General features: G+C 37.6%; 1 protein-coding gene and 1 long non-coding RNA gene across 3 annotated transcripts in view; one reads left to right on the top strand and one right to left on the bottom strand.

Annotated features, from left to right (window-relative positions):
- The window catches only part of Ptp36E (protein tyrosine phosphatase 36E), a 169,834-nt gene extending 149,954 nt beyond the window's left edge, over positions 1-19,880 (top strand). The window contains exons 6-16 of one of the 2 annotated variants that reach the window (XM_069505575.1): positions 3,111-3,248; positions 3,802-3,968; positions 5,117-5,252; positions 5,864-6,113; positions 6,422-6,498; positions 7,414-7,545; positions 7,757-7,885; positions 10,643-10,830; positions 11,975-12,110; positions 12,671-12,709; positions 12,767-19,880. In XM_069505575.1, coding sequence (XP_069361676.1) covers positions 3,111-3,248; positions 3,802-3,968; positions 5,117-5,252; positions 5,864-6,113; positions 6,422-6,498; positions 7,414-7,545; positions 7,757-7,885; positions 10,643-10,830; positions 11,975-12,110; positions 12,671-12,709; positions 12,767-14,575 — 3,201 coding nt within the window. In that variant the 3' untranslated portion in view covers positions 14,576-19,880. Of the gene's footprint in view, positions 1-3,110; positions 3,249-3,801; positions 3,969-5,116; positions 5,253-5,863; positions 6,114-6,421; positions 6,499-7,413; positions 7,546-7,756; positions 7,886-10,642; positions 10,831-11,974; positions 12,111-12,670 lie in introns of both variants that reach the window. The other variant, XM_034979523.2, reaches the window with a different exon arrangement.
- Positions 19,881-21,409: 1,529 nt separating this feature from the next.
- LOC138403734 (uncharacterized) lies at positions 21,410-23,121 on the bottom strand. Its single transcript, XR_011237923.1, has 3 exons — positions 22,901-23,121; positions 22,258-22,449; positions 21,410-21,710 (listed from the first exon to the last, which is right to left on the bottom strand). It is a non-coding gene; the product is annotated as an uncharacterized lncRNA (long non-coding RNA).
- Positions 23,122-26,765: the final 3,644 nt, after the last annotated feature.

Here is a 26,765-nt window from a genome sequence, read left to right on the forward strand (position 1 = left end):
TTACTATAATCCGCTGAAACAGGTCGAATCTGTGTGGTGCAACATGCAGCATGCGACATGCATGTGGGAGGGGTAGGCGGAGGCACATGCTACCAAATTAATGAGGTGCCACGTCCGCGATCGTTCATGTCACTTTTTTCCTATGTTTTTTGCCATCAAAATGTTATAGCGGCATTTTGTCGACGACAATAATTGTCGCCTGTTGGCGGCTGTCCGCGACGGGTGTTGGGGAGACTGCCATCGACTCGCTGGCGGATATCGTCGCGTGTCGGCGACTGCCATCGACTCGCTGGCGGATGTCGTCGACGGCAGCCACCGATACGCGACGATGGCAGTAGTTCGTCGAAAAACGTCGACCGCGCCGTCGTCGTCGTCGTTACCTGCCGTTTGTCTATAAAAACACTAAAGTTCCCCTTTCATTTCCAAAATCCTGGTTACGCCAATTTGCCTCCGGGTGCGTATCTACGTCTCAATTGCATTAACCTTTGGAGGATATGCGGCTTTCTCATTATTCGTTTCGTAATGTACGCCAATTCTCGGCATAATTACTACAAATAAGGGGCCAAAGGGTATGGAATACCTTAATTTCAATTATGTCTCTAAATGCACGCCCCTTTTCGGCTATGTATGTAAATTCTTATGAAAACGGGACCAAATTGTGTACATATTTTATTTGCGTGTGTGGGGATGATAAAATGTTACGCACGAATGCGTAATAAGAATATTTTAGTAAGTATGTGCTTATTACTAGATAGGTACCTATAATTAATATTGTACTGTAATCAAAAAACATTGGGATAGACCGCTTTGCTTAAACTGATGCCGCAACTTCGTCTGCGTGTATTTAGGTTTTTTAAAAATCCATCCCGTGGGAATTCTAATTTTCCGGTTTTAAAAAAGTAACCTGTCTCCGGGATGTAAGCTATCTCTACACTGATTGTGCGTGGACTGTGGTTTCAACAGCAAAAACTTGTAGTTTCCAGGATCTCGAAAAAACTCATTTCATACAAAATAATGTTAAACAATTTGTTTCATAAATAACCAGATAGACGCTCCCTAACCTCAATAAAGCGGGGGAATACTCAGGCGAATATTTTCTCTTCATTTGACCGTGCCTTCATACTCGTAGCATAGCGTAGCAATCATACAGAGGTCTACCTCGTGTAACTTTTCAACTTACGTAATGTAACGTGTGTCGTCATAAATCTGTAATTAACACTGAGAGAAATTCCTGACGTTCTTTCCGAATTTGTCCTTTCAAAAGAATTTCCTTTCAAAAGGCAGATAATGTTCTCCCTTTTGAACGTCTCCCACAGGTCGATTTCTATAGGAATTTCGATCAATAGGTACCTACTGATTCAGTAGGTAATCGGTTAAGGAAAAGTTTCCCTTTTGAAGAGAAACGCTTTTCGAATTGACTCAAAAAATGACACCTTTTCATACAAAAATAGTCAACTTGGACATTTGACATTATGTCCAAGACATACAAAATAAAAATAAAAATCTTTTTTATTCGTATACACTTTTACAAGTACTTACGAATAGTCTGATGCATCAACCACTGGTTCGGAATGCCTTTCCTACCGAGAAGAACCAGCAAGAAACTCGGCGGTTGCTCTTTTCAAATATTTGATATAGGTACAAGATTATGCCATGTATAAAATAGTATTTGCAGTCTTGTGCATTGCTGGAACGAGCTGCAGGTCAAATCCACGCTCTTTTATCATGTAGATAATCTTCAATTGTGTAATATGCTTTTTTCAGGAGCATATTTTTAATAGATTTTTTAAACTTATGAAAAGGTAAGTCCAAAATAGTTTGCGGGATTTCATTATACATCTTAGTTACGATTTCTGTGAGTTTATAATATGCATCAAAAAATTAAAAAAATTGTGCAGTTATGAGTTATTATGGACTAGCTGACGCCCGTTATTTAGTTCGCGTGGATTTAAGTTTTTTAAAATCCCGTGGAAACTCTTTGGTTCCGGGATAAAAAGTAGCCTACATCACTCTCCAGGTCCCATTATTATACCCATGCAAAAAATCACGTCAATGCATTGCTATACAGTAATGATATATACTGTCTGCACTAAACATAAAGTTCAGTATAGCCAAGGCAGCGCTTACTGCGTACACGTAATAGCACCGAGTACATAATAGGCTAAGCCGCCATGTCTACGGATGAGAGAATCACAGCTATAGTCTCGCCGTTTCGATACTACTCTTATAAGTCAATCTCCACAGGTCGATATTATCGCCGACAATAGTACGTTACTCGTTGTGATTCCCTCGCCTGTGGAGATGGTGCCTAAGATAAGTGGAGATGGTGTCTAAGATAATACCTTCAATCTTGACTATCGGACAGTTTCCCCTACAACGAACGACTCATACATAGCATACGCTCAATGCTTTATAGAAAGGTTACTTCCAAACTGTAAGATTACTAAACTGTGTTTATAACAAGGCGGCATTTTTGTGGAGAAAGCCTCGCATAGGAAAAATTCTTATTTCTTTTCAGTTGTTACGCAGCGTTTGGATGTCTTTGCTTATTTTATTTAGATGCGACTTAGTATGATCCCCACAAAAGTGGAGGATTCTACAGCTACAAACCAACGTACTTAGGTACTTTACTTTTATTCGAGGGATGTGCATTGTGGAAAATGGTTTATTGGATTACGTGGATTAAGGTTTTTAAAAATCCCGTGGGAACTCTTTGCTTTTCCGGGATACAAAGCCTATGTCCTTCCCCGGGATGCAAGCTATCTCTGTACCAAATTTCATTAAAATTGGTCGAACGGATGGGTCGTGAAAAGCTAGCAGACAGACAAACAGACACACTTTCGCATATAGAAGTATGGATATATCGTAAGCTACAAAATATAGGATATTTGTTTTATTTAATTTTCCCCTTTTTTTGTGGTATCATATTATCAGTAATCATTAGTTACTATCACCTGTCTTCGATTTTGCTAGCGTTCTGGTTACATCCTGTATAATGTATGGTAGGTACATTATACAGGGTGTTTGAGCAAAATAAATGATTATTATTATGATTATGTAAGGTAAAAGTTCCTTACAAACTGCGTATTGATTGTTGCATTTGTTGGCAGGTGATGTGCGTGCAGTACTGGCCGCCCAACAAGGAGAAGGACGAGACGTACGGAGACATCAGCGTCGGCATCGTGCAAGAGGAGGAGCTCGCCAACTTCCACATACGCACCTTCCGACTCTACAAGACTGAAAAAGATGTAAATATAACATAGTACGCGGCCGAAAGTAATGTACATCGACCTTTAGAAGGAGATAGCAGATTTGTAGAGCGTTGTCTCTGTCCTTGAGACCGACAAAACATCATACAGATATGAGTGACAGATAACGCTCTGCAAAGCCGAAATGTCATTCTAAAGGCCGATGTAGATTACTTTCTGCCGCGTAGTGTATCTGATTCTATTTTTAAATCTTAGTAGATTCAAGTTTAAAGCCTTATTATACAGGTTGGAAAAAAATAAATCTAGAGCGCATTGCCGACATGGGTGTGGATTGTGGAATGTATAAGTGTTGAGCAGTTTAAACAGAAAACTGGCCGAGTGCGTATCAGACTCGCACTCTTATTATATATGCGAAAGTGTGTTTGTTTGTTGGTTTATTGTTTTGTCCTTCAATCACGTTGCAACGGTGCAACGGATGGACGTGATTTTTTGATGTGGAATATGGCCGTAACCCTTCTCATTTTGAGAAGAAACCGGTGCTCTGTAGTGAGTCGGCGATGGGTGATGATGATAATGATTGTTGTTTAATCAGGTGGTCGTTGAAGAAAGGTACATCCTCCAGTTCCACTACACCCAGTGGCATTCCCACACCTGCCCGTTCAGCAACGCATTACTGGAGTTCAGGAGGCGAGTGCGAGCAGTGGTTGGAAGACGGCTCGCAACCAATCCTGTGACTGGCCCTATGCTAGTACATTGCAAGTAAGTGAACAACGAGACCCTCGATAGCTCAACGGTTAAAGGAGCGGACTGAAAACCGAAAGGTCACCGGTTCAAACCCCACCCGTTGCACTATTGTCGTACCTACTCCTAGCACAAGCTTAACGCTTAATTGGAGGGGAAAGGGGAATATTAGTCATCATGATAAACTTGGCTAATATTCTTTTAATTTAAAAAAAGATGTTTTTATGCAAGATAGGATTATATTTTGCCTTCATGAAACAACAATGCTCGAAGACCTAGATTCTAGAGTCTAGGTTAAGGCGGACTTGCCTAGTTTTTTGCCTTGAAGGTACCTCAAGTAATACGTGGCAGGAAACATATAAGCTGGAAGGGCTTTCTACGCCAGAATTTCAGAAAATAATGTTGAGCATGAACCCTTCGTGCCAGTTGGTTTGACGTCAACTCCATTTTATTTATTTTAATTCTAATGAAGTAGGACTCAGTTAGTACAGCTATTTCATTAAGTTATTTTGAAAAAGATGAATTGAAGTCCGGTAGCATCTCTTAAGTTTGCTTTCATTTGCAGCCTGGAATGTATTTTAAGAATACGCCAGAATTAATTGAGCTATATTTTTGTAAACCTATTTTTAACTTGTAATTGGGGCCGATTCTCTTGTACACAATCTCTAAACTAAACTAATTAAACAGGTTCAAATCTAGTGCTATCCTTTTCTGAAAGCAACATTATGAAATGGATGGCAATAGATTTAGACGTGCCATTTTAGTTTAGTTTAGAGATTGCGTACAACGGAATTAGCCACATTTATCTCGTTTATATTGCTAAAGTTATTATATCAGAAACTTTAATGATAAAGTTGTGTGGAAGCAACCATCCGACCTTTCAGTTGCCCAAAAGACGTAGTTATATTGTAAAGCCGACTCTACACAGTCGACCAATAGTCCAACCGTTCGTCCAACCTTCCACTCTCACGCCGCTTGCCGTTTTCAGCTATTCCTGCTGCGGTTCACGCTCTTGATGCTGTCTCCCTGATATGAAATAAATTTTGATTTTGATTTCGAAAACAAGCAAACTTAATTTACACCACAGTGGGCGGCGAGTGGCTTTCATCAAAATCACTAATCAAAGCAATCTCAATTAACGAGATATCATTTAATTTCCATTTTAGCGACGGTGGAGGGCGCTCAGGCGTGTACTTGGCCGTCGACGCGAATTTAGAATTAGCTGAAGAAGAAGACTGCTTTGATGTTTTCGGGTATTTAAAGAAATTGAGACAATCCAGAAAAGGCCTTATAGAAAACGAGGTATGAGTTATGACACAAATTATATTTACAAACTAGATATTATCGCTTTTTCTGTTGTAATTTCAGTTATACTACATTACGCGGCAGAAAATAATGTACATTAACCTTTAGAAAGAGATAGCAGTTTTGTAGAGCATTGTCTCTGTCGTTGAGACTGACAAAACGTCACATAGGTACAAGTGAGAGAGATAACGCTCTACAAAGCCGAAATGTCATTCTGAATGCCGATGTACATTATTTTCAGCCGCGTACTGTACTACCATTCCGTCGATCTTTATAAGAAGGCGTTTAAAATATACGAAAAAATATTTGTCTTTGCCATTTTTTACTTTTACTTGTGTGAATTCTTTATCCTTTAATATCTATTCTAGTCTCGACGTCGGCCGATTTTTTAAGTTTGTTTATATAGGTTTATTAAAAGAAAATACAATTCAAAAATATTTAATACTTAGGAGCATGCTAGACGCTGAAATGTGCATACACATGTACGCTGGAATAGATGTCCCATGCATTGTTATAGTAATTTTTTGTGGCGATTAGAAATAGGCTGGCAATTCCAGCGTACTTTTATTATAGAGGTCATTAATGACTCTAGATATTTTTTTTTGCAGGAGCAATATAAATTCGTTTATGACACGTTAGAGGAACACGTGGTCTGCGGAGTATCCTGGTTTCCAGTATCAGAACTGTCACAAAGACTGAAACAAAAATCCCAAAGGGATCCAGTGACCAAATTGAACGAGTACCAGAAGGAGTACCAGCAGATTTGTAAACAGACACCCAGGTTCACTATAGGGGACTGTGCCGGGGGCCATAGAGGGGACAACAGGGAAAAGAATAGAGATGTTCTTGTAGTTCCACGTAAGTTGTCTTTATTGTTTTATTTCACACTAGGAGTTCAATTTGTTAAACAACAAGTCATTAAAATTAACATCTTGATCACAGACTTCTTGGATACGTATGGGTACATGCGTTTTAATCCCATTGCCGATGTATGAGTGACAGAGACAACGCTTTACAAAGATGAAATGTCATTCTAAAGGCCGATGGTTATCCTCCTAACAAGGAGTTGCGAAATAATCAGCTGTGCATCTATGATGATAACAATTCACTTATATTATGTCCAATAAAGTAAATATTTCATACAAATAAATTTTATTTATTTTTAGCGGATAATTTTCGTCCATATTTGACGTCCTTCCAAGGCAACAGTTTTACAGACTACATCAACGCTGTGTTCGTAGACGTGAGTAACATTATTTTTTACATGAGTTTAAAGAGGGATCTCTCTCACGGCACTCTCTTGATAGACTCCCTTCATTGAGAACTGCTTTATTTAAAAAAAAAACGGCCAAGTGAGAGTCAGACTCGCTCACTGAGGGTTCCGTACTACAATCGTATTTTATTGACATTTTGCACGATAAATCTCAAAACTATTTTTATGCCTAAAAATAAATAAAAATCTGTTTTAGAATGTACAAGCCGTTTCATATGATACCCCACTTGGTATAGTAATCTTACTTAAAAAATTGAAAATAGCAATATTTGTTCATGAACACATTTTAATTTTTTGCTTGTGATGTAACCACCAATTCACGGTTTTTAGATTTTTTCCCCTCATGTCTGCTATAATACCTACCTTCCTGCCAAATTTCATGAATCTAGGTCAACGGGAAGTACCCTATAGGTTTCTAGACTGACAGACAACAAAGTGATCCTGTACCTAAGGGTTCCGTTTTTCCTTTTGAGGTACGGAACCCTAAAAACCATCTTCGGATGACTTTCTGCCACGTTTAAACGAGGAAGCGTAACGAGGAATGTTTGTGAAATCTACCAGTAGGTAATATTATGATCCTCATACATCCTAAATGAAATGACAGCCTTTTTCGCCGCTCTTCATTAAGGTTGTTATAGTTCATGCATTTCACGAAGGCCACTGACTCATGCTTGTGTTTAAGTCGTATCGTATACGTAAGGTACACTAAATGTGTGCGTTTGACAGTTGCTCGCGACTGGTTGGTCCGACATGCACGCACATTTACGCAATGACCATGCACGACGTTACCACAAGTAAAGTTCACTAGCCTTCGTGAATTGCAAGAACTGTACTTTTAATTTTGTAGTTTCCACAAATCCCTCTTTAAATTTAAATTTTTTTCAGGGCTACACAAAACCCCGGGAGTACATAGTGACGGAGTGGCCGTTAGTACTAACGCAGGGAGAGTTCTGGTCTCTAGTGTATGACTACGAATGTGCTGCGGTCGTCGTTTTGTGTGTGCCTCAGAAAAATTCTGTAAGCCCCTATATTAAACTGATGTGTTAATTTAAATTTTATAATAAGCTATATTATCTTTGGATAGTTAATATGATAAAACGTATAGTTTAGAGTGGAAACCCGAAAAAATCCAACCTTACATATCGTATCGTAAAATAAAACTATCCATACCTATAAAAATCCTTTATTTCTGTGCATCAATGACTATATGTGATTGTTTTCGTTCCAGCAACAATATCCCCCCTTCTGGCCCGAGGGGAGACATCCTAAGAAATATGGGCCGGTATTCACAATAGATCACGTCTCCCATAACCACTATACGAATATAAAGACTTGGATATTTAGAATTAACAAAAAAGTAAGTATACCTAACTTTTTGATTATACATTTTCAATTTTTTTATAACAAAAACAATTTAATTAATGTCACAGTGCACTTAACTAATATAGCTAATAGGTATAATAGGTACTTAACACTAAACTTAGTCTATCAGCGAACTTCTTTTAGTGTTTCTTCTTAAGGACTCTGTACTGACCTTTTGATAGCAAGATTTGTGACACTTGCGACGGTCTGTGATAGCGCGGCGTCTTGTCTTCACGGCGAATTTTTAGCACTGGTTGCTTGATTATTGCATTTAGGCCAAGAGGTATGATAAAGAAAGGAATATGGATTAGAGATTCATGAAAAGGAGTGAGTGCGAATTACCCATATTCCATTATTATGCGTATAAAATGTAATTACGGCATTAGGTGTACACCATATTCTATTAGCTCCATACATTGGCCAAGCGAACAAAAATTTTCACGGTTTTGTAACCAAATAAATCAGCGCCACCTCTTAGATACTAATGAACGACCCGTTTGAAATCCAGACGTAACTGAGGTTGCATTGGTGCTAAATAAACATTTTAGGACCAATGATTTGGTGTCATTTTGCTTGTTCAATGGCCTTGTCCTTACGAAGTAATATATAAGTCTATAATGCTACCTAAAATCGTCCATCTCTAATAGGTTTCGTAAACATCTAATCAGGTACATAATATTTAGTACAGTTTGTAATCATATGACTCGCTTCTACTCAACTCTGTCTGTATGCGTCGACCCTTATCGATAAACTATCATTTTACAAACTGAAAACCTATTCGTCCGTACTAACATTTTTCTATTGTAATCTAAAATCTAAATGGTCCATTATCGGTTTTATTGCGGCAGTAAATAACCAAAATTTAGAGTTTCGACAACATTTATTTTCCACTTGTTATTCTGTTTGTGCAGACAACATCCATAAAATGTATTAAAAAAACTGGCAAGTGCGAGTCAGGCTCGCGCAATGAGGGTTCCGTCGATATTTTGCACGATGATTCAAAAACTATGATGCACAAAAATAAATAAAAATCTGTCTTAGAATGCACAGGTGAAGCCCTTTTATATGATACCCACTTAATAATCTTACTTCTAAAATTGAAAATACTCATTTTTACCGAACATTTACTTAATTTTTTTGTGTGTGATGTAACTACAAATTCACGGTTTTCAGATTTTCCCCCTAATGTCTGCTGTAAAACCTACCTACCTGTCGAATTTCATGATTCTAGGACAACGGAAAGTACCCTGTAGGTTTCTTGATAAACCGACAGACAGACAGACAACTAAGTGATCCTATAAAATATAAGGGTTCCGTTTTTCCTTTTGAGGTACGGCACCCTAAAAATATTGCTTTTTGTAATGAACATTTCCAAAGCTCCGATCGAATGCCCATTCCGGAAATTGGAGTCTTGCAATACCATCAGCATCGGGACACTATTAATAAGAACGTGAACAATTAATGTTAAAAATACGTTACGAAATATCTATAAAAAATATTGATACCTCCTACCAGAGATAATATATTTACTTGTTAATGTATTATCTCTGCTCCTACACAAGTCCTACACCTATATCACAGAATACAGGACATATTAGTACAGGATGTAACCAGAACGCTAGCAAAAATGAAAAAACGGTAATAGCACTGATGATTACTGATATGATACCACAAAAAAGAACGCGAAAAATAAAAAAAAAATAAAAAAATCCTACATTTTGCGAAAGTTTGATATAATTGCAAATAAAACATCTGACTGACGCTAGAGGTCAACGAATGTTGCAAAACTAGGCCACTCGGAGTCAATGCCGCGTCCCATGAATTGAACCGAGTTTTGCACACTATACATTGCGAGTTACTACTATACTAAATCACTAAAACTACAATTGAGGCAATTGGTTATTGGTATTGGATTGTGTTTAGGTACGTTAGTACTATTAATTCTTCTGTGGTTTAGGTAGTATAACAGTAACGCTAAGTTTTTGCTAGCGTTCTGGTTACACCCTGTATAACAGTATAACTAAGTATTTATTGTAACGATCTCTATATACCTACGATTTGCTTAGCTTTTTATGTGTATTTTTGGACCTACTGATTTAAATAGGAATATTCATTCATTCATGCGACGACTATAAGTGCCTGTCCTACGCCAAACAAAGATTCAACTAACTTGGAAGTCACGTTTATTAACTTAACTATAAGTTTCTCACATTTTAGGAAATCTCTCCAGTAGATAAGTTGTCCTTTATGCACATCCTTTTTGTATGTATTTTAGTTTTATGCTGTACGTGAATAAAAAATAAGGGGTATAAGAGTTTCTGAACATTGAGATGGTACTATGAGCGACTGGACGCACCTATTTGTATGTATTTTATGTGAAAAATACGTCACACACATGAGTACATTGTGTAAATTAATAAATAATGAATATGTCGGAAATACTGCCTTCTATGAAGATGTTATCTGGTGTTACTTGACTTGGTCTGACTTATCCGGTTAATCATCAATCTTAACCGGATAAGTCAGGATTACAACATATAAGATTTATTCGAGCCTTCGTGGGCGCACTAACAATATTCTCTCACTACGAGAGACAACTACCCTCAACAATAACTATAGCAGCCTTCACTGACTATGAGTCATAACACTAACGTCTCCAATGACACTAGACAACTCTAACTAAACCTACCTAGATCGGCTCCTCCCTTCCCATGGCCTTATTTTGAAATGCTTATTTTCTTTGTCCCAATAGATAGTATCGCTGACGGAGCTGATGGCAGGAGTAAAGGCGCCCCCGAAGACAGTCCAGCTGTTCCAACTGACGTGTTGGCCGATGGGACATAAGGTTCCCTCGTCCACGAACTCTCTCGTCGAGCTGATGAATATGGTCGAGCGGTGGCGACAGCGTACCGACTACGGGCCTGTTTGTGTTGTGTCACCGTACGTAAAATGACTCCTTTAGGCTACATGAGCTGATCAGATATTTTCTTCTACTAGATATTTCAAGTTAACGACGAATTAGTGACGACTTAAGTTAAGATGACGATACTAATATTATAGTACTCATAGTAGGTACTACGCACAGGACGGATTATTCCGAAAAAAATCGGAGCTGCAGTTAGTTTTTGGTCGCAACTTGATATCTTCCTTCCTTAAATAGATATGTTTTAAAAAGCTTTTCTGTAGGTACTAATTTAGTTCAATGTTTCCAGCTATACTGAGCTATTATGAGACTATCTTCAATTAAGTTGAAAGCAGTCTTATAATTGCTACGTCTATTTCTTGAGGTGTTGATTACAAAAATTACGTTCGTTTTCAAATCCAAGATGGTCAACATATTTTTTATTAGTTTTAAATGCATAGTCAGTGTTATTTTTAAGGTTTTCTTGGAGTGCTGATTATAAAGACATTTTCAAAATATATGTTACATGTATCAAAATTAATTAGGGAAAATTGTAGAATTGCATTTTAACACATTGATGCTCTCCAAGTTTCACTTCTTTCCCATGTAAAATTCAAGTATCCATTTTTTTCAATAATTGCTTCTACATGACATTGAGAGATTCTTTCGTACCTAATCTGTTTTAGTTTAGAAAAATTAAAATAATATGATTGAAACAAACTAGCTAATATAAACAACAAATAATACACATACACACTTACACACACACGCACACACACACATACACACCTTAACACACGCGCACACGCACTCGCATACATGCACAGTGCACACCACTATCACGTCTTGTAATAGACACCGGTATAACATGTCCGACCTTAGCGCACCAAATTGTAATAATATTTATTCAAGTTTTTAGAAATGGAGAAGGCAACCCACTGTAATAATGTGTTTACTAGTGCAGGGGTTGCCCATTTATAAATCTTCAGTAGGCCTAGTCCTAGTCCTTGTCCTAGACCTAGACCTAGGTCTACTTAATTGTTATTACTTGTTTTTTTATATCTGTATTATTAATATTTTTAATATATAATTTATGTCAGCACTCAGCAACTTAAAGTCAATTTATTTATTTATAATTTCCTCTACGCGAACCGACAAGTTGCAGCGTGAGTATGTTTACAGTGACGGACGCAGTCGTGCGGGCGTGTATTGCGCCGCCAACGCGTGCATCGAGCAAGTAATAAAACACGGAGAGGTGGACGTGTTCCAGGCTGTGAAAACTGTGCGACGACACCGGCCACAGCTCGTCGAAAACATGGTAAGATAGCATGGTCAAGCGTAGCTTTAGAACGAGATTGCATTCGACAACGTTGATAGATAATGAGTATCGAAATGTTATTACTTTGTTAGGTTCAGCTTTAGCTTTAAGTTTTGAGCGTAATTGATCAATTATCATCAATATTTATTATTATCATCTTACAAATCCAATAATTTAACTAAAAAAGTATACAATGTTACCTAGTTTTTTTGAACAAGTGGTTTGATTTTGACTATCATACATTATTATCGGTTGTATCTACTAAAAACCACCAATTTATATCAAGTTTCCGCTCGTGGCTATCGCGCTGGTGGTGGATATAAATATTAATTAGTAAGGTAAATTTGAAACTTATAACAGGGTCCAGTTTGATTTTACTTTGACGTCTATATGTAGCATATTATGTATACTTAAATACTTATTTTGCGTAAGTATAATATTTCGATCGAAATCCGTAATCGAGGTGTGCATACTCATACTAGACATAGGTACTGTTGTATTGTAGAATGCCTTCTCATATACTTTCGATAAAAAGTTACATTTGGGCCGTTTCTTTGCAGACTGAATATAAATATTGCTACGATTTGGTTCTACATTACGTGCTGCATTATTTGAGTAAGGATATGAATGAGAAGAAGTGAGAGTGCGAACTCAAGGACGAGCTCTGGTTCATTGAATTCGGGCGCGGTGCTGCTCTACCTACCACGCCGGAGGAGACCAGCCCTACAGCGGTGCACAAGGACACCAAGAGCCAACTGAACAGGCCGGCGAGGCCACGACGGGGTCTGTCACTGGACCGGCTCATGCCCAACATCACGCGACCTCCTCTACCGCATGCCGTCACAGTCGACGCTCCCCGTCGCCCTCGCCGCGACCGTCCTCCTCTCCGGCGCTCCATCCGGCTGGAAGACGACGATGGCGCAGCCGAGGAACGTCGACGAGTCTTCGGACACGGCCCGCGCGCGCCCTCCTTCGACGAAGGCGACGTCAGCGACGAGCATGAGGAGTGTGAGTGTCGACATTCCTTCGAGCGCTCCGGCCCGTCCACTGACACGCCCGAAGAAGACGAATACGAACCAGAGTTCGCCACCTCTCCTCCAGCAGATCCGATATCGATCGATAAAAATTCACGCGGCGCGTCCGCGGATCGCGTGCTCGACCGACGCGACGCCCCGCTCACACTCCGCGTGCCCGCTCGTGCGCACTCGCAAGGCGTCTTTGAAAGACGTCTACCTAGAATTTATAAGTTAGGCTTAATGGATAAGTCGAAACGAGCCAGCTCTAGTGCGCTCTACGAACGTGTAGAACGTTCGCCGACCGAGGCATTCTATAACGCCACTGGCTCGACACGTTTGAGCTCGCAGGAACTGTTTGAAAAATTTTGCTCAGAAGATTTCACATCCTTGTACGGGCGGGAGGACGACCGGCGTCGAAGACCTCCCCACTCAAAATCCACCGGGAGCAGCGGTTCGGATGTCAGGCATGAGCGGAATTGCTGCAAACGGATGCCATGTGGTTCCCAGCCTGCGCTGACACGCCGCCACGTCTGCCACGCGCCGCGCTCGGACCGGTCCACTGATTCTGAAGACACCTCACCGCGGCGGAACTTTCATCCCCTACCACTAGATGAAGCACAGCCCACAGACGACTGTTCCCGATCAGCTCCCTTGCTCAGTCCGGATAGATTCGAAGCCAGATTCACTTTCGATATATCTGAACGCAGTGAGGTCACTTCCAATCGCGACGAAACGCCATCCGATGCGACCGAGACGCGAAATTTGACCTTGTACGAGGAGCCACACTCGGATCGAACTAGCATCTGTGAGCTGTACGATGCAGCTTTTTCATCGCATCGGCCCTCATTTCGACGCGATAGTTCGCGACGGCGCGGAGGACCTTTCGATTTGAGCACTCTTGACTTTCGTGCCATCGACGACGAGAGCCCCCGCGCCAGCAGACGGACATCACAAAGGAGCGTCGACGATACTTTTCGACAGAATTCGGAATGTCGAAGTTGGGCATCGGACTCCGTGTTCACTACGCCGGAACGTCGGCATGTCGATACTTCACCCTCGTCGACCGGGACCAGACGTTACCTAACTGCGCACGGTGATTCAACACGAGCCGATTCGGCCGCTGCGGACTCTACATTTGGTGAATCGACGGTTGCGGATGAGCTTCCGAGCGTTATCGAAAGATCCGAGTATGCGCTTGCATTAAAATTGGGTCGGATAGAACTAGATGAGACCACAGAGCGGCCTGCGTCGACTCCACTCGCGGAAGGCGCTAGGCTGTCGAGCCGGCCTTCGATGCACAAGCTGGAACCAATCGAGCCTGAGCGGCTGTGCGGTGGCGACTCGGCGGACCCGGACGACGCGCCGCGCTCCCCGACGGAGAACGCGCCGCAGCGACGACGACGCGGCGCCAGCGAGCCGCGGCGGGCGGCGCGCTGCTTCCCGCTCTGACTGCGCGCGGCGGCGCCGGCACTCGCGCCGCGCCGCAGCCGCCGCCGCGCCTCCCACGCCGTGCCTTCCCGCCGCGCGCGCGCTGTAGCGCTCCTGCACCTGACCACGCTGGACGCTGCGTCGCAGGGGGCCCGATGTAGTTATAGCTTAGTGGGCCCGCCCCCGGTCCGGCGACGTTCGCGACCCTCCCGTTCGTCGCTGTCTCGAACCCTAGTTCTCGCCTAGAACCGAACGTAACTGCCAAAATTCTATTGAATTAGTGAGTTTGTATGTATTAATATTACTTACTTCGATTTTATAATTTAATTTAACGCGGCGTCTTGTCGGTATCGTTAATTAGGCTGTGCCTGGAACGACTACGTGCGTAGAGCGTAGATTCTAAATTCCTTAGAAGTGATCCCGAGGCTCGCCGCGGACGCGCCTCGGCCGCAGTCCACGACTGACACAGGGTCATTTAGCTACTCGTAAATTCATAATAATGTAAATTTTGTCCTACTCACATTGGCACATCACTGTGAGCTTTAAATTATAGAAACCTTTTTACATTTGTGTCGATTTTGGTAAAGTATTAAGATGGCGGTGACGTTTTACCTAGTAACGTACCTTAATTGTATTATAAAAAGTACTTGTAATTGAGTAAGTTCTTGTAGGAAGATTTTTCAAATTATACAACATCGCACGAAACAAACTGAATGCCAGAGTTTTGTTTTATTTAGTAGTCCTAAAGGAAGGTGAAAACTAGAGAGAAAAATCCAATATCCTAATAATTGTAATGAAAGCGTATTTATTTCATGTTTTGGTGTTAGTATAGAGGTTATTGGATGTTTGTAATTTGATTCCAATATTTTGATAGCCTTAAATATTATCGTAATAAATAAAATATATTTAATATTGTTTGGATTTCTCAAAACTGTTAACAAATTATTTACTTATTATTGTATGAAGTTCTATAAATTATTTATACTTAATATTATTAGCTTGAATTTCGCTTATATGTAAAAAGTTTCCATTTCCATAAAATTTTGTGAAAATATAGTATTTATCAAATTAAATGTGCCAAACAGCTTGTTACATATTAGATTAAGCTTAAATATAATTTTATGTATTTATTTATTTATATTTATGTGTCAACTTTTGTTGTGCATACCTTTATAATTTAGTAAATTGTCTAACAAAACAGCCAAAATCATTTCTTAATTATTATTTTTATTGATTCGTAGTAGTTATATTGATAAAATAATATAATACTTATATAATTAAAAGTCTGTTAATTTAACCGTAATATAACGAAAAATTAACTTATAGTAGGTACCTATTGCGGCGTCAGTTGAAATGAGCCATTTAAAATATTTAAATTACTTTCAATACTTAATTATTATAATCTTGCTGCACAGTTTAAAACGTGTTTCTTCAGCTTAACGCTAGACCTCAATAAAAAAAACAGGCCACAAATTTATATTAGTACTTAGTAATATACAATTATAATATTATATCAAATAACTCAACTTAGGTACAATATATTTTGTTGACCGTACAAATATTAATTAAAGGCGTTAAATGTTTGTTTAAATTATTCTTAATGTTTGGTTTAATAATTATGGAATTGGTATTTTTAGGTATATCATACATATTTTTAGCTATATGTATTAACAATTATAATTTTTGGTACAGAAAACACCTAGTGTTTTATAATACCTAATCATTTTTCATATTATTAAACATCTCAATTTAATTACTTAATTTAGAGGACTGAGTCCATTTAGAAAACTTAAAATTATAGCCTTCATAGTTTTGTAAAACTATTGAAGAAGTTCCGCTAAGGGTGCATAGATCGTAACAGAAAGAGAGAAATCGGTGTATAAAAATTCACCCGCTATGCAACTTTTAATAGTTACCGCTATTGTTATATTTTATTTCTCTTGACTGAAATTTTGCTTAAAAATCTCTGACATAATAATATTATTTAGTGTATTGAAGGTAGCCAATTCATTATTTCAATGATTTAAATGCTTATTTTTTAAAGTACGAAGCTTATTAAGGCGAATAATTGTGTAAAATTTTATAGTGAAAATGCTGAGAGCGCAAACATTTTGGTTTCTTTTTATAAATGGTGTTCCAATTAGATGTAAAAATAGATAAAAATTTAGCCATCGAGATTTTAGTGACCATATTTTGTGGATGTCCTCTTATATAAAGTTTACCAAGTGAATTACTATCTCGAGGGTTTAAACTCTATTTGTCTATAAGTATAGGATTTACATAGACAATAGAGCCAAAACTCTCTGAAACAGTTATAAGGGAACATATTCAAATGGTGTAATTGATATACTTAGGGCCGACACTCACTGGCGGCACGGCATGGCAGGAGATGCCTCGGCATTACTACATGCAAGCGCATTCTGACAGCTTACTATGCCGTGATATCCTTAGGCATATTGTAACCTCTTTAGATTACACTTTTATATTAGAGACTAGAAAATAGAAAGGCAAGCCGTCTAGGGACATTGCGGTGATGCAGCCTTGCGCGCTTCACGTTACTTTGGCATCCCGGAGACTGCAGAAGCATTCCAAGGGACGCTGAAGTATTCCTAAGGCTGGTGACATGGCATGCCTAAGCATATCGCAGCTTTGCGTTTGTACCCACGATGATCATCATCGCAATTTCAATTTTATTTTCACATTATAAAGTTATATTTCTATTCGTCGTCTATGAAAATTACTTGCCGTATCGTGCGGGCAATGGGTGCAGGCCCTTAAACGTTGTAAGTTTTGTAAAATCCATTTCACTAAACCATTTAAAGTATAATACTCATTACGAATAATAACGCACAACCTTATTCAGTCCTAAAGTTAACTAAAATATTTGATGTACATTTTTGTTACGGGTGAGATTTGACGGTGATATCTTATTTTTAATTTAATTTAATTTAAAATATCTTTATTGCTTAGATAAAGAATCAAAAATACAGGATATGTTTAAAAACAAAGGGTGACTTTATCAGTACCAGTGATCTCTTCCAGGTAACCCATACTTAAGAACTTATAGAACTGTAAGACGAGGAGTCGCAACGCTACTGTACATACGTAGGTATACATAAACGTACACTCTAATAGGTACATACTATAACATATACCTATAATACACAACATTCTTTTCTTTTTCAACATAATATGTACTTGAAAACTCTGCCTGCAGTATAGTTACGATTATTTCCAGGATCATATAAATAAACAGTCTTGGTAAAAAGGTAAGAATAAATTTTATCAAGTGACTGTACCTAATTTGTTATTTTTGCCTGCTTTTATTTTCGCATATTTTGAAGTTTTGCCTATCTAGTGTGCTGATTTTTACACGACTAGGTATACTCAAAAAAAGTTGAGTAATATTGTCTGGGTTCATGTATATAGGTTTGTACGTGAGTTTTTTATCCTACCGTAACTTTGAAATGCCTAAACAGATTCGGATGTATGTGGTATCGTTAGAATCCTTACATCACCCCGAGTGACGGTGGATATAATTTTTTGAAAAAAATTCAATATGGCGGCCTATTTATGTGAAAAAAAAATTGCAACTATTTTGACTTATAAGTAGGTCCTAAAATATCACCAGACATGATGCAGTGCAAACCGCAGGGATTTTGAAAACTTTTTAAATTACATGTTTCCTATTAGAATATCTTGTCTTGTACTATTTGTTCTTGTAACTAAAGCTTACATGCACCTCTAATATCACTCGTAACAAATACAAATGTGGTCAATTAAATTTAACACAATATCTTATTTAAAAACGTGATGGCTCTTTTATACCGTTTATTTTCTGCTATCGAGAATATTTATTAGTTTATTGCCAGATAATTCCAAATAGAGACATTAGACCGTGATTTTGTCTGTAAGTTTTACTTACGTAAGTAGCTTACGTAATTAATTAACTACTACTTACTTCGGCAAATGTACTTATAAGAGTGCAGTGTTACATTCGTAAAGTCGTAAGTTAATCATGCCAGCTACTTACGTGCGTAAAACTTACAGGTGTATCCGCGGATTTATAATATTAACCACTTTAACGTTTGAAAATGTTATGTTTAATTCATATAACTGGGCTTGATAAAGTTAATTTTAATTGACCATATTATTAATAACTGATGTTCCACAAAGTAACATTTTATAAGAGCATTTTTAGTAATAATTTATAATTTATATGACATGCCAACAAGCGGCACCTACAAATATTTTGTTGTCCAATCTAGTATTTAAGTACCAAAATAAACGTTATTCAAAAGACATAGTTAGATGTAGGTACTTACCTACTTCTGTAAGTTTTTTCATATTCTGAGGTTTGAGGGGAAAAATCATATTTAGTAAATAAATATTTTCCATTTATTGGCAAATTGACATACCTACTTACTCTTTGGTTTACGTAATAGATATTTAATTCATTTAGTAATTTTCTATCTCATAAAAGTATATAATACCTTTAAATAGTGCGATTATGATATTTTTCTCCTCTGATCTCTTGCTTATTTTGTGTTACCTACCAGTTAAATTGTTTATATTGTAAACTTAAACTAATTTATTATATTTTATTCGAGCATAGTGTTGTCGATGTTTAATTATATTATAATTATGTTACAATGTCATGTGGACCATTATTCGATGTTTTAGTAAGTAATATAAGCACATGAATATTTTTTCTTAGTTTAAGGCAATTTTACAAAAAGCGGGGCGTTAAACTAAGTTGGTACATTAACTTCCATACATTTTATTTATGTTATGTAATAAAACATCCTTATCTCAGCTTAAGAGCCCGTACAGAGAAAAATTTCTAGTTCGTACGCCCTAATGTTACCGCAATTTTAAAATAACTTTCGAAAGTTGTATGTTACCTAGTACGATAGTATATAGTAGTTAAAGTATTATTATTAATTATATGTTATTTACATTATTTATAAAAATATTTTTTTATTAAATATGGAGGATATTTAATAAAAAAAAAATTTTATACACATATTAGCTTTCAGGTGTTTTTATTCTATTTTTTTTTTTTGTTTTTTTTTATATTTCACATTATTATAGCTAACACTACACTATAACGCTCCGCTGCTGTATAAAAAAAGTATTGAATGTTTTTTTCGTAAATGGAACTTGCCGCACTGACCATTTATTTATGTAAATAAAATTAGAAATGAATGAAGTATGTAGTCCGAGTACCTACTTATACCAAATTATGAACGTATTGTATACCATATACACATATTAATGAAATTGATTATAGAAGAGAATATTATTGTAACTTAAAACTATTATATAAGTATATTATTATAATTATATAGAAACATTGTGATTTCAAATTTTCAACTTCCGAAGTATTGTAAAATAACTTATTAAGATATTGTTGTCATGAATGTTATTTAAAAGGTAATTTTAAAATTTATACATGGAACTTAATGGAAAATATATTTATTTGTTGTATAAAATTATGTTTTATTTTTTAGCTTTTAATGAACCTACTTATCACTAAAAACAGAATTCGCAAATTTAAAAATAGAGACAAGCCTACTTAGTATTTATCTAAATAAAACTTTTTTTAAAGTGTACCGACTTCAAGGGCACTGAAAAAAAGAAACAATTTACAAATTACATTCAAACTCATTTACTCTAAACCGATGAAGAAAAATAAAATATCAAAATTGGTTCATTGGTCTTTGAGATAATCGCGGACATACCTAATAATGTATAGGTGCATATCTATGGATTGAACACGCATATACCTACTTACCCACTTCTTTTTTTTAAGTCGGTTAAAAAGTTAATTTTAGCAAACGATGAAAAATTAATGATATTTTATAAAGTACTAATACTAACACTAGTAATCGTACTAATACTAGTAGAAGTCTACCACGCTGGCCAAGTGCAGATTAGCAGACTTCACACACTTATGAAGAACTCTCAGGCATGCAGGTTCCTCACGATGTTTTCCTTTACCGTTAAAGCAAGTGACATTAATTAATTGCATATACACACTTAACTCCGAAACTTTAGAGGTATAAACTAGCTGATGTCCGCGACTTCATCCGCGTGGATTTACTTCAAAATCCCGCGGGAACTCTTTGATTTTCTGGGATAAAAAGTAGCCTATATGTTAAGCCAGGGTATAATTTATCTCCATTCCAAATTTCATCCAAATCCGTTCAGCCGTTTTTGCGTGATTGAGTAACAAACATACAAACATCCACACTTTCACATTTATAATATTATTAGGATTAGGATAGCCGAGATAGTACAGAGATGCATTGTTCAGATAAATCTACACAAAGTATAAAAGTGTGTTTGTTTATATCAAGAGCCAAAGAGCTCTCCAGAACAAACATTAAAACAGCTTTAAAATTCTTTCTACTTTCACAACCGTTAGAGAATATCGCCTGAGGGAAATAAACAAGCTCTGAATACCTTTTTGTATGAAACTCATTTTAAAATCCAAAGGACATTGCCCAAGTGACTATGGGACTCAGTATCGCTACCAAATAAGTTGTCCAGTAATAAAATAGAGCTTAATTTTTAGGATAGTTTTATTACATTTAATTACACATTAAAAAAAATTATAAACCACCGGATTCCGCAGAAATATGGTGAAGAACGACCTCCGAAATTAGAATTTTCGAAACTGTTAATTCGCTGCTAACTTACGTTTTACTGAAATATTTCGCTTTATTAAATATATTTCTAAAGAAATCTATATTATAGAAGCCTCAATAGCTCAACAGTTAAAGGTGTGGACTGAAACCCGAAGGGTCGCCGGTTCAAACCCCACCTGTCGCACTACGCTCGTACCTACTCAGGTAGCACAAGCTTGACGCTTTCGTCCTACGTCGGCAACGATGCGGCAGCATTCTATAGAACGCGACAGGTCAAGATGACAATCGGGGTGACGTGCGGCTGTGCGGAGCGTCCCCAGCCTCATACCCCGATTGCCATCTTGACCTGTCGCATACTATGGGTATCCGCTAGCTGCGCTCTGGCATTGGTAGCACACATATAGGCACCGCGTCTAGCCGTGACGTGTAGAAGGCCTCGCGCTCACGTGGAACACCTAAGCCCGCAGCGATGCACGCGGCGTCATGCCACAGCGAGGCGTCACCTATACAGAATACATAACTATATGTTAAACATTGCTTTTAATCAGTTAATTAAGTGAATTGAATGATGATAAGATAGGTATACATACCTCTAACTTGTGTAAGTTATGTGTGTTTTAAGCAATTAAATATCACTTTCTTTAAAGGTGAAGGAAAACATCGTGAAGAAACCTGTATGCATTCACTATACTGTCCTGAAAGATGTGTGAAGTATGCCAATCAATCCACTTGGCCAGCATGGGAGACTATGGCCCTTCTCACTCTGAAAGGAGACCCATGCTCTGTAGCGAGCCGGTGATGGGTTGATCATGATGATGATTAAGTAATTACTAGTTACAAATCGAAATAACACATACAGAATACATAACTATATGTTAAAAATTGCAACATGTACAGATAATAGTTCATACAGTACAGATTGAATGTACATAGTATAGGTACTATGACTGGTAAAATACAGGTATTTAAGCGGGTAACATATCTGCATATGCCACTTCATCTGTTTAGGCTGTCTAATGGGTAAGTAGTACTTTTCATTATTATACATACCAAGTGTGCAGAAATCCAACGCAGAATAATATTTCTTTCCTCAGAGTCTGAAGGCTGTGCGAGGACGTAGAGATATGCCACATGCATAACTCGCACTCTGTGTCCAAATAAAGCAGCAGGTGCTAGCCCGGCTCGGAGAGCTTTTTGTGATGAACCAAAACACTCCATGCAAATGACATGTTCATGTGAAATCTGTCAAATCATATATTTACAATATTAGATAATTTCAAAAGCATTTGCAATTCTTCTTTGATCAGTTAATTGTTTTTAATCAGTTAATTAAGTGAATAATGATACGATACAACGACTCACACTATCAACACAAACAAAGACACAACTCAACTGTTAGTTATGTGCGTTTTAAGCAATTAAATGTGAAGGAAAACATCGTGAGGAAACCTGTACGCTTGAGAGTTCTCCGTAATGTTCTCAAAAGGTGTTCTAACCACATTTCACGACAGTTAGGTTACTTCTAATAAAACGTCGAGGCTTCGACATCACGCATATAGCTCTAATGTAGCCCTATTTTCCATGATTAGGTATGACATATCGTCGATTCAGAATCAAGCCGAGAGTTTCCTCACTTTAGTTCACTCTGCCCTAACACTCTTATAAACCAAATAGTTATTTATTTATTACTTACCTACTGGTGCAGGTGAATTCCAAGATCCAAGTCGCAGTGGAGAGTCCCGGAAGGAACAATTACCACACCGACATGATGGATTTTCCATAACATAATATGTGTATTATCTATGTCTACAACTAACTAGGCGTCTGTAGATTCCTAGATCACTTTGTCTAATTATTAAATAGTGATTAAACAAAAAATTAAACAGCAGTAATAGTGTTCTGTACTTTAGCTGAACAAACCACAGAGAACGAATTAAAAACAAACAATTTATTTGACATTAGGGATGTCATATCGATCCGATATCGATTTTCAAAGAATCTATTCTTGTGACAAGAAAATCGATCTACGTTCCGATTTTTGCTTCTTTATTTTAGATTGAGTTTACGCAAACAGAGTAAAAAAGAAGCAATATAAAACTTGTAAATAACTACTAAAATAAAATAACTACATATATATGGGTAACATTGGTATAATATTATTTTAAAAAAGGGTTGGTATAATATTATTTTACATAAATATGTTTTTTATTGAGTAATTATTTGATGTTATTAAACAATTTACAGCATGTTCTACCTTTAATTCCATTGAACTATTGACTCACAATGTTTGACACGTTTTAAAGTTACCCGTAGCTACTGTACCAAGTTAGTTGGTCATTTATACCATTTATATCTTTTTGCCCCCTGCACTATTTATTTTTCATAAAAACGTCCAAAAATTAAAATTCGACTATAGTTGATCAAATTCAGATACCCAGAAACCGAGAAGTGTTGGGAAGAATATCAATATAATATGTATACCCTATTAGATATTTTTTGAATCTTTTTCATAACTGGTAACTTGATTTTTAATTAAAATATAGGTATCTAAAAAAATCGAAGATTTATTTTTGCGAAATAAATATTCCAGACCTCGATTTTTTTAAATCCGTTCCTCAGATTTCGATTCGAATCGATCTAAAAATCGATCTTTTTTTGAAGATTCACCATTTAGATTTGACATTCGACAACCTCTCGATTACGGTGAAATTACAGCTACAATGTCGCGATCGCAATCACCTATTTGTTGGCGCTCACTATTTGCTACAATGCATTGCAATATGAATATAGTACCTACGCGACAGGTTGAAATGACAATCGGGAAGGGAACGCACTAACACCCCCCGTGCTTAATCGGTGCGTGCGAATGCGGGTGGGTGTGCGGGGCGTCCCCTCACCTCATACCCCGATTGCCATCTCAACCTGTCGCGGACTATACCATAAATTCAACCAATCTGAGCTATTGTAATAATTCTATTGCTATTGTAATAACGACAGGGGCTCGATTTTGTTTCGATTTTGTTAATTAATGTCCGCTACAATGTAACGATCTCAATCACTTCTGATTGGTTGAGGCGTGCTTACTGTTGCCTATAATGCATTTGCATTGTTGCAACAAGAATACCAAAAATTCAGCCAATCACAACAATTATTGCGATTGTAAGAATTGATGCATGAAAGTAATAATCGGAAGTCGAAGCAAGACGTCATCATAATCGACCTAAGCTTATCGATTCCTTGATTCGCGTCACTAGGTACATGTTTTGCTAATGTCAGGAAAATGAACAAAACAACAACTTTTATTTCGGTCAGTTTCTAATTATACGGCTGTTTTTTTATTTCGTAACATTTTAAATGTTTTTTAAAATTAAAAACAGGAATTACTAATTTAACCATTTCGGTGTACACCTATATCTATAGCGATACCAATGGTGGGCAGTCTCCTTTTACAATTAAAGAGAAAATAAATAAAGCTAATTGGTACTTAAATAGTGAATGCGTAGTAGAACACACACATAAATACCCTTATTATAAATGCGAAAGTGTGTTTGTTTGTTGGTTTATTGGTTTGTTGTTTTGTCCATCAATCACGTCGCAACGGTGCAACGGATTGACGTGATTTTTTGCTTGAGTATATATAAAGACTTGGAGAGTGACATAGGCTACTTTTTATGCCGGAAAATCAAAGACATTTTTAAAAACCTAATTCCACGCGGATGAAGTCGTGGGCATCAGCTAGTTTGAAATAATTATGTTAAAATTGTTTGTTTACTGCCGGTTCCGCAATTTGTGATACATTTATCTAAAAAATGTTTACTGACCTACTTAAATATGAAAAACTTACTGATGCCCGCGACTTCGTCCGCGTGGAATCAGGTTTTTAAAAAATCCCGTGGTGATTTTCCGGGATAAAATGTAGCCTATGTCACTCTCCAGGTCTTTATCTATACCCATGCAAAAAATCACGTCAATCCATTGCACCGTTGCAACGTTGTTAAAGGAAAAACCAACAAACAAACACACTTTCGCATTTATAATCAGTATTATAAACGCGAAAGTGTGTTTGTTTGTTGGTTCAATTACATCGCAACGGTGTAACGGATTGACGTGATTTTTTGCATGAGTATAGATAAAGACCAGTACCTACCCGTAGTACAAGATTTTACGTCTTACCAAACCAAACCAAATTCGAGAGTCGAAATACTTCCGCGTTACTGTAAAATGGACCTAAAGAGCCTTGAATTGAAGTCAAATATTCAATGCCACTGATTTTAATTTCGCAATGTTTCCGCTTGGAGCGCTGGCTGTAGAAGTGTAGACAAACTTGAGCTTTAAAACAAGGCACTTAAGATCCAGTTTACTGTAACGCGGAAGTATTTCGACTCTCGAATTTGGTTTGGTTTGGTGAGACGTAAAATCTTGTACTACGGGTGCTGGAGAGTGACATAGGCTACCTTTTTTCCCGGAAAATCAAAGAGTTCCCACGGGATTTTAAAAAACATAATTCCACGCGGACGAAGTCGCGGGCACCAGCTAGTAAGACCTTTAGTCTCTTTACTATACTGTGATTAGTATGGATATCTTTGGTGAAAGAATAGGTTTCTCTCAGCATTTCGTAGAGCATCATTGTTTTTAGTATTACAGTGTCGCATTATGCGGATTTACCTGGATAAACGGGGATAGACGAGGAAAAAGAATAAGGGTGTATAATATCACACTTAATCTCTGCGATAAATTTTATGTTTTCATATTATGACATATTTTTTCCGAAAGTATTATTTTATCCGGTGAAATTTGCAGACTTATGTTACTTACTAGCTAATGCCCGCGACTTCGTCCGCGTGGATTTAGGTTTTTAAAAATCCCGTGGAAACTCTTTGATTTTCCGGGATAAAAAGTAGCCTACGTCACTCTCCAGATCTATAATTATACCCATGCAAAAAATCACGTCAATCAGTTGCTCCGTTGTGACGTGATTGAAGGATAAGCCAACAAAGCAATAAACCAACAAACCAACAAACAAACACACTTTTGCATTTATAATATGGGTACTGATTTAACTGGCATATTCTGCCCCCATCCCAGTAAGAGCCTTAACACACTTGGACGCCATGACGATGCCACTGGCTACTAGCCATGGCCCATGACTACCTCTGACTACCTATACCGTAGCCAACTGAGGTTGCAAATAAATAGCACAACAACACAACAATACCAAACACAAACACGCGAGCGTCCGTCCTGGCGATTAGTTGGCCACTGAGAGAGGGATTAACTTACTTGTAAACAAAATACTGGCGACGTCACCAGGTTGCCAGGCTACCCTGTCTCCATGTAGGGCACAGTCGGTCGTGGGTACGCCTCCAAATTGGCGACGTCGCCAGACCGTAACCAAGTGACCAAGTAACCAAGACCGACATTTCAATTCGATTTTTTAAATGAAAATACATATTACAATAAAACTTAAAGCTAGCCTTATCTAATTACTATACAAATCATGCCGGCTTGGATTGTTGCCAAGAATACTGGCTGCATTTCCGCGCTGGGCAGCCAAGCCA

Source organism: Maniola hyperantus, chromosome 20, assembly GCF_902806685.2.
Source record: "Maniola hyperantus chromosome 20, iAphHyp1.2, whole genome shotgun sequence".
Lineage (NCBI taxonomy): Eukaryota > Metazoa > Arthropoda > Insecta > Lepidoptera > Nymphalidae > Maniola > Maniola hyperantus.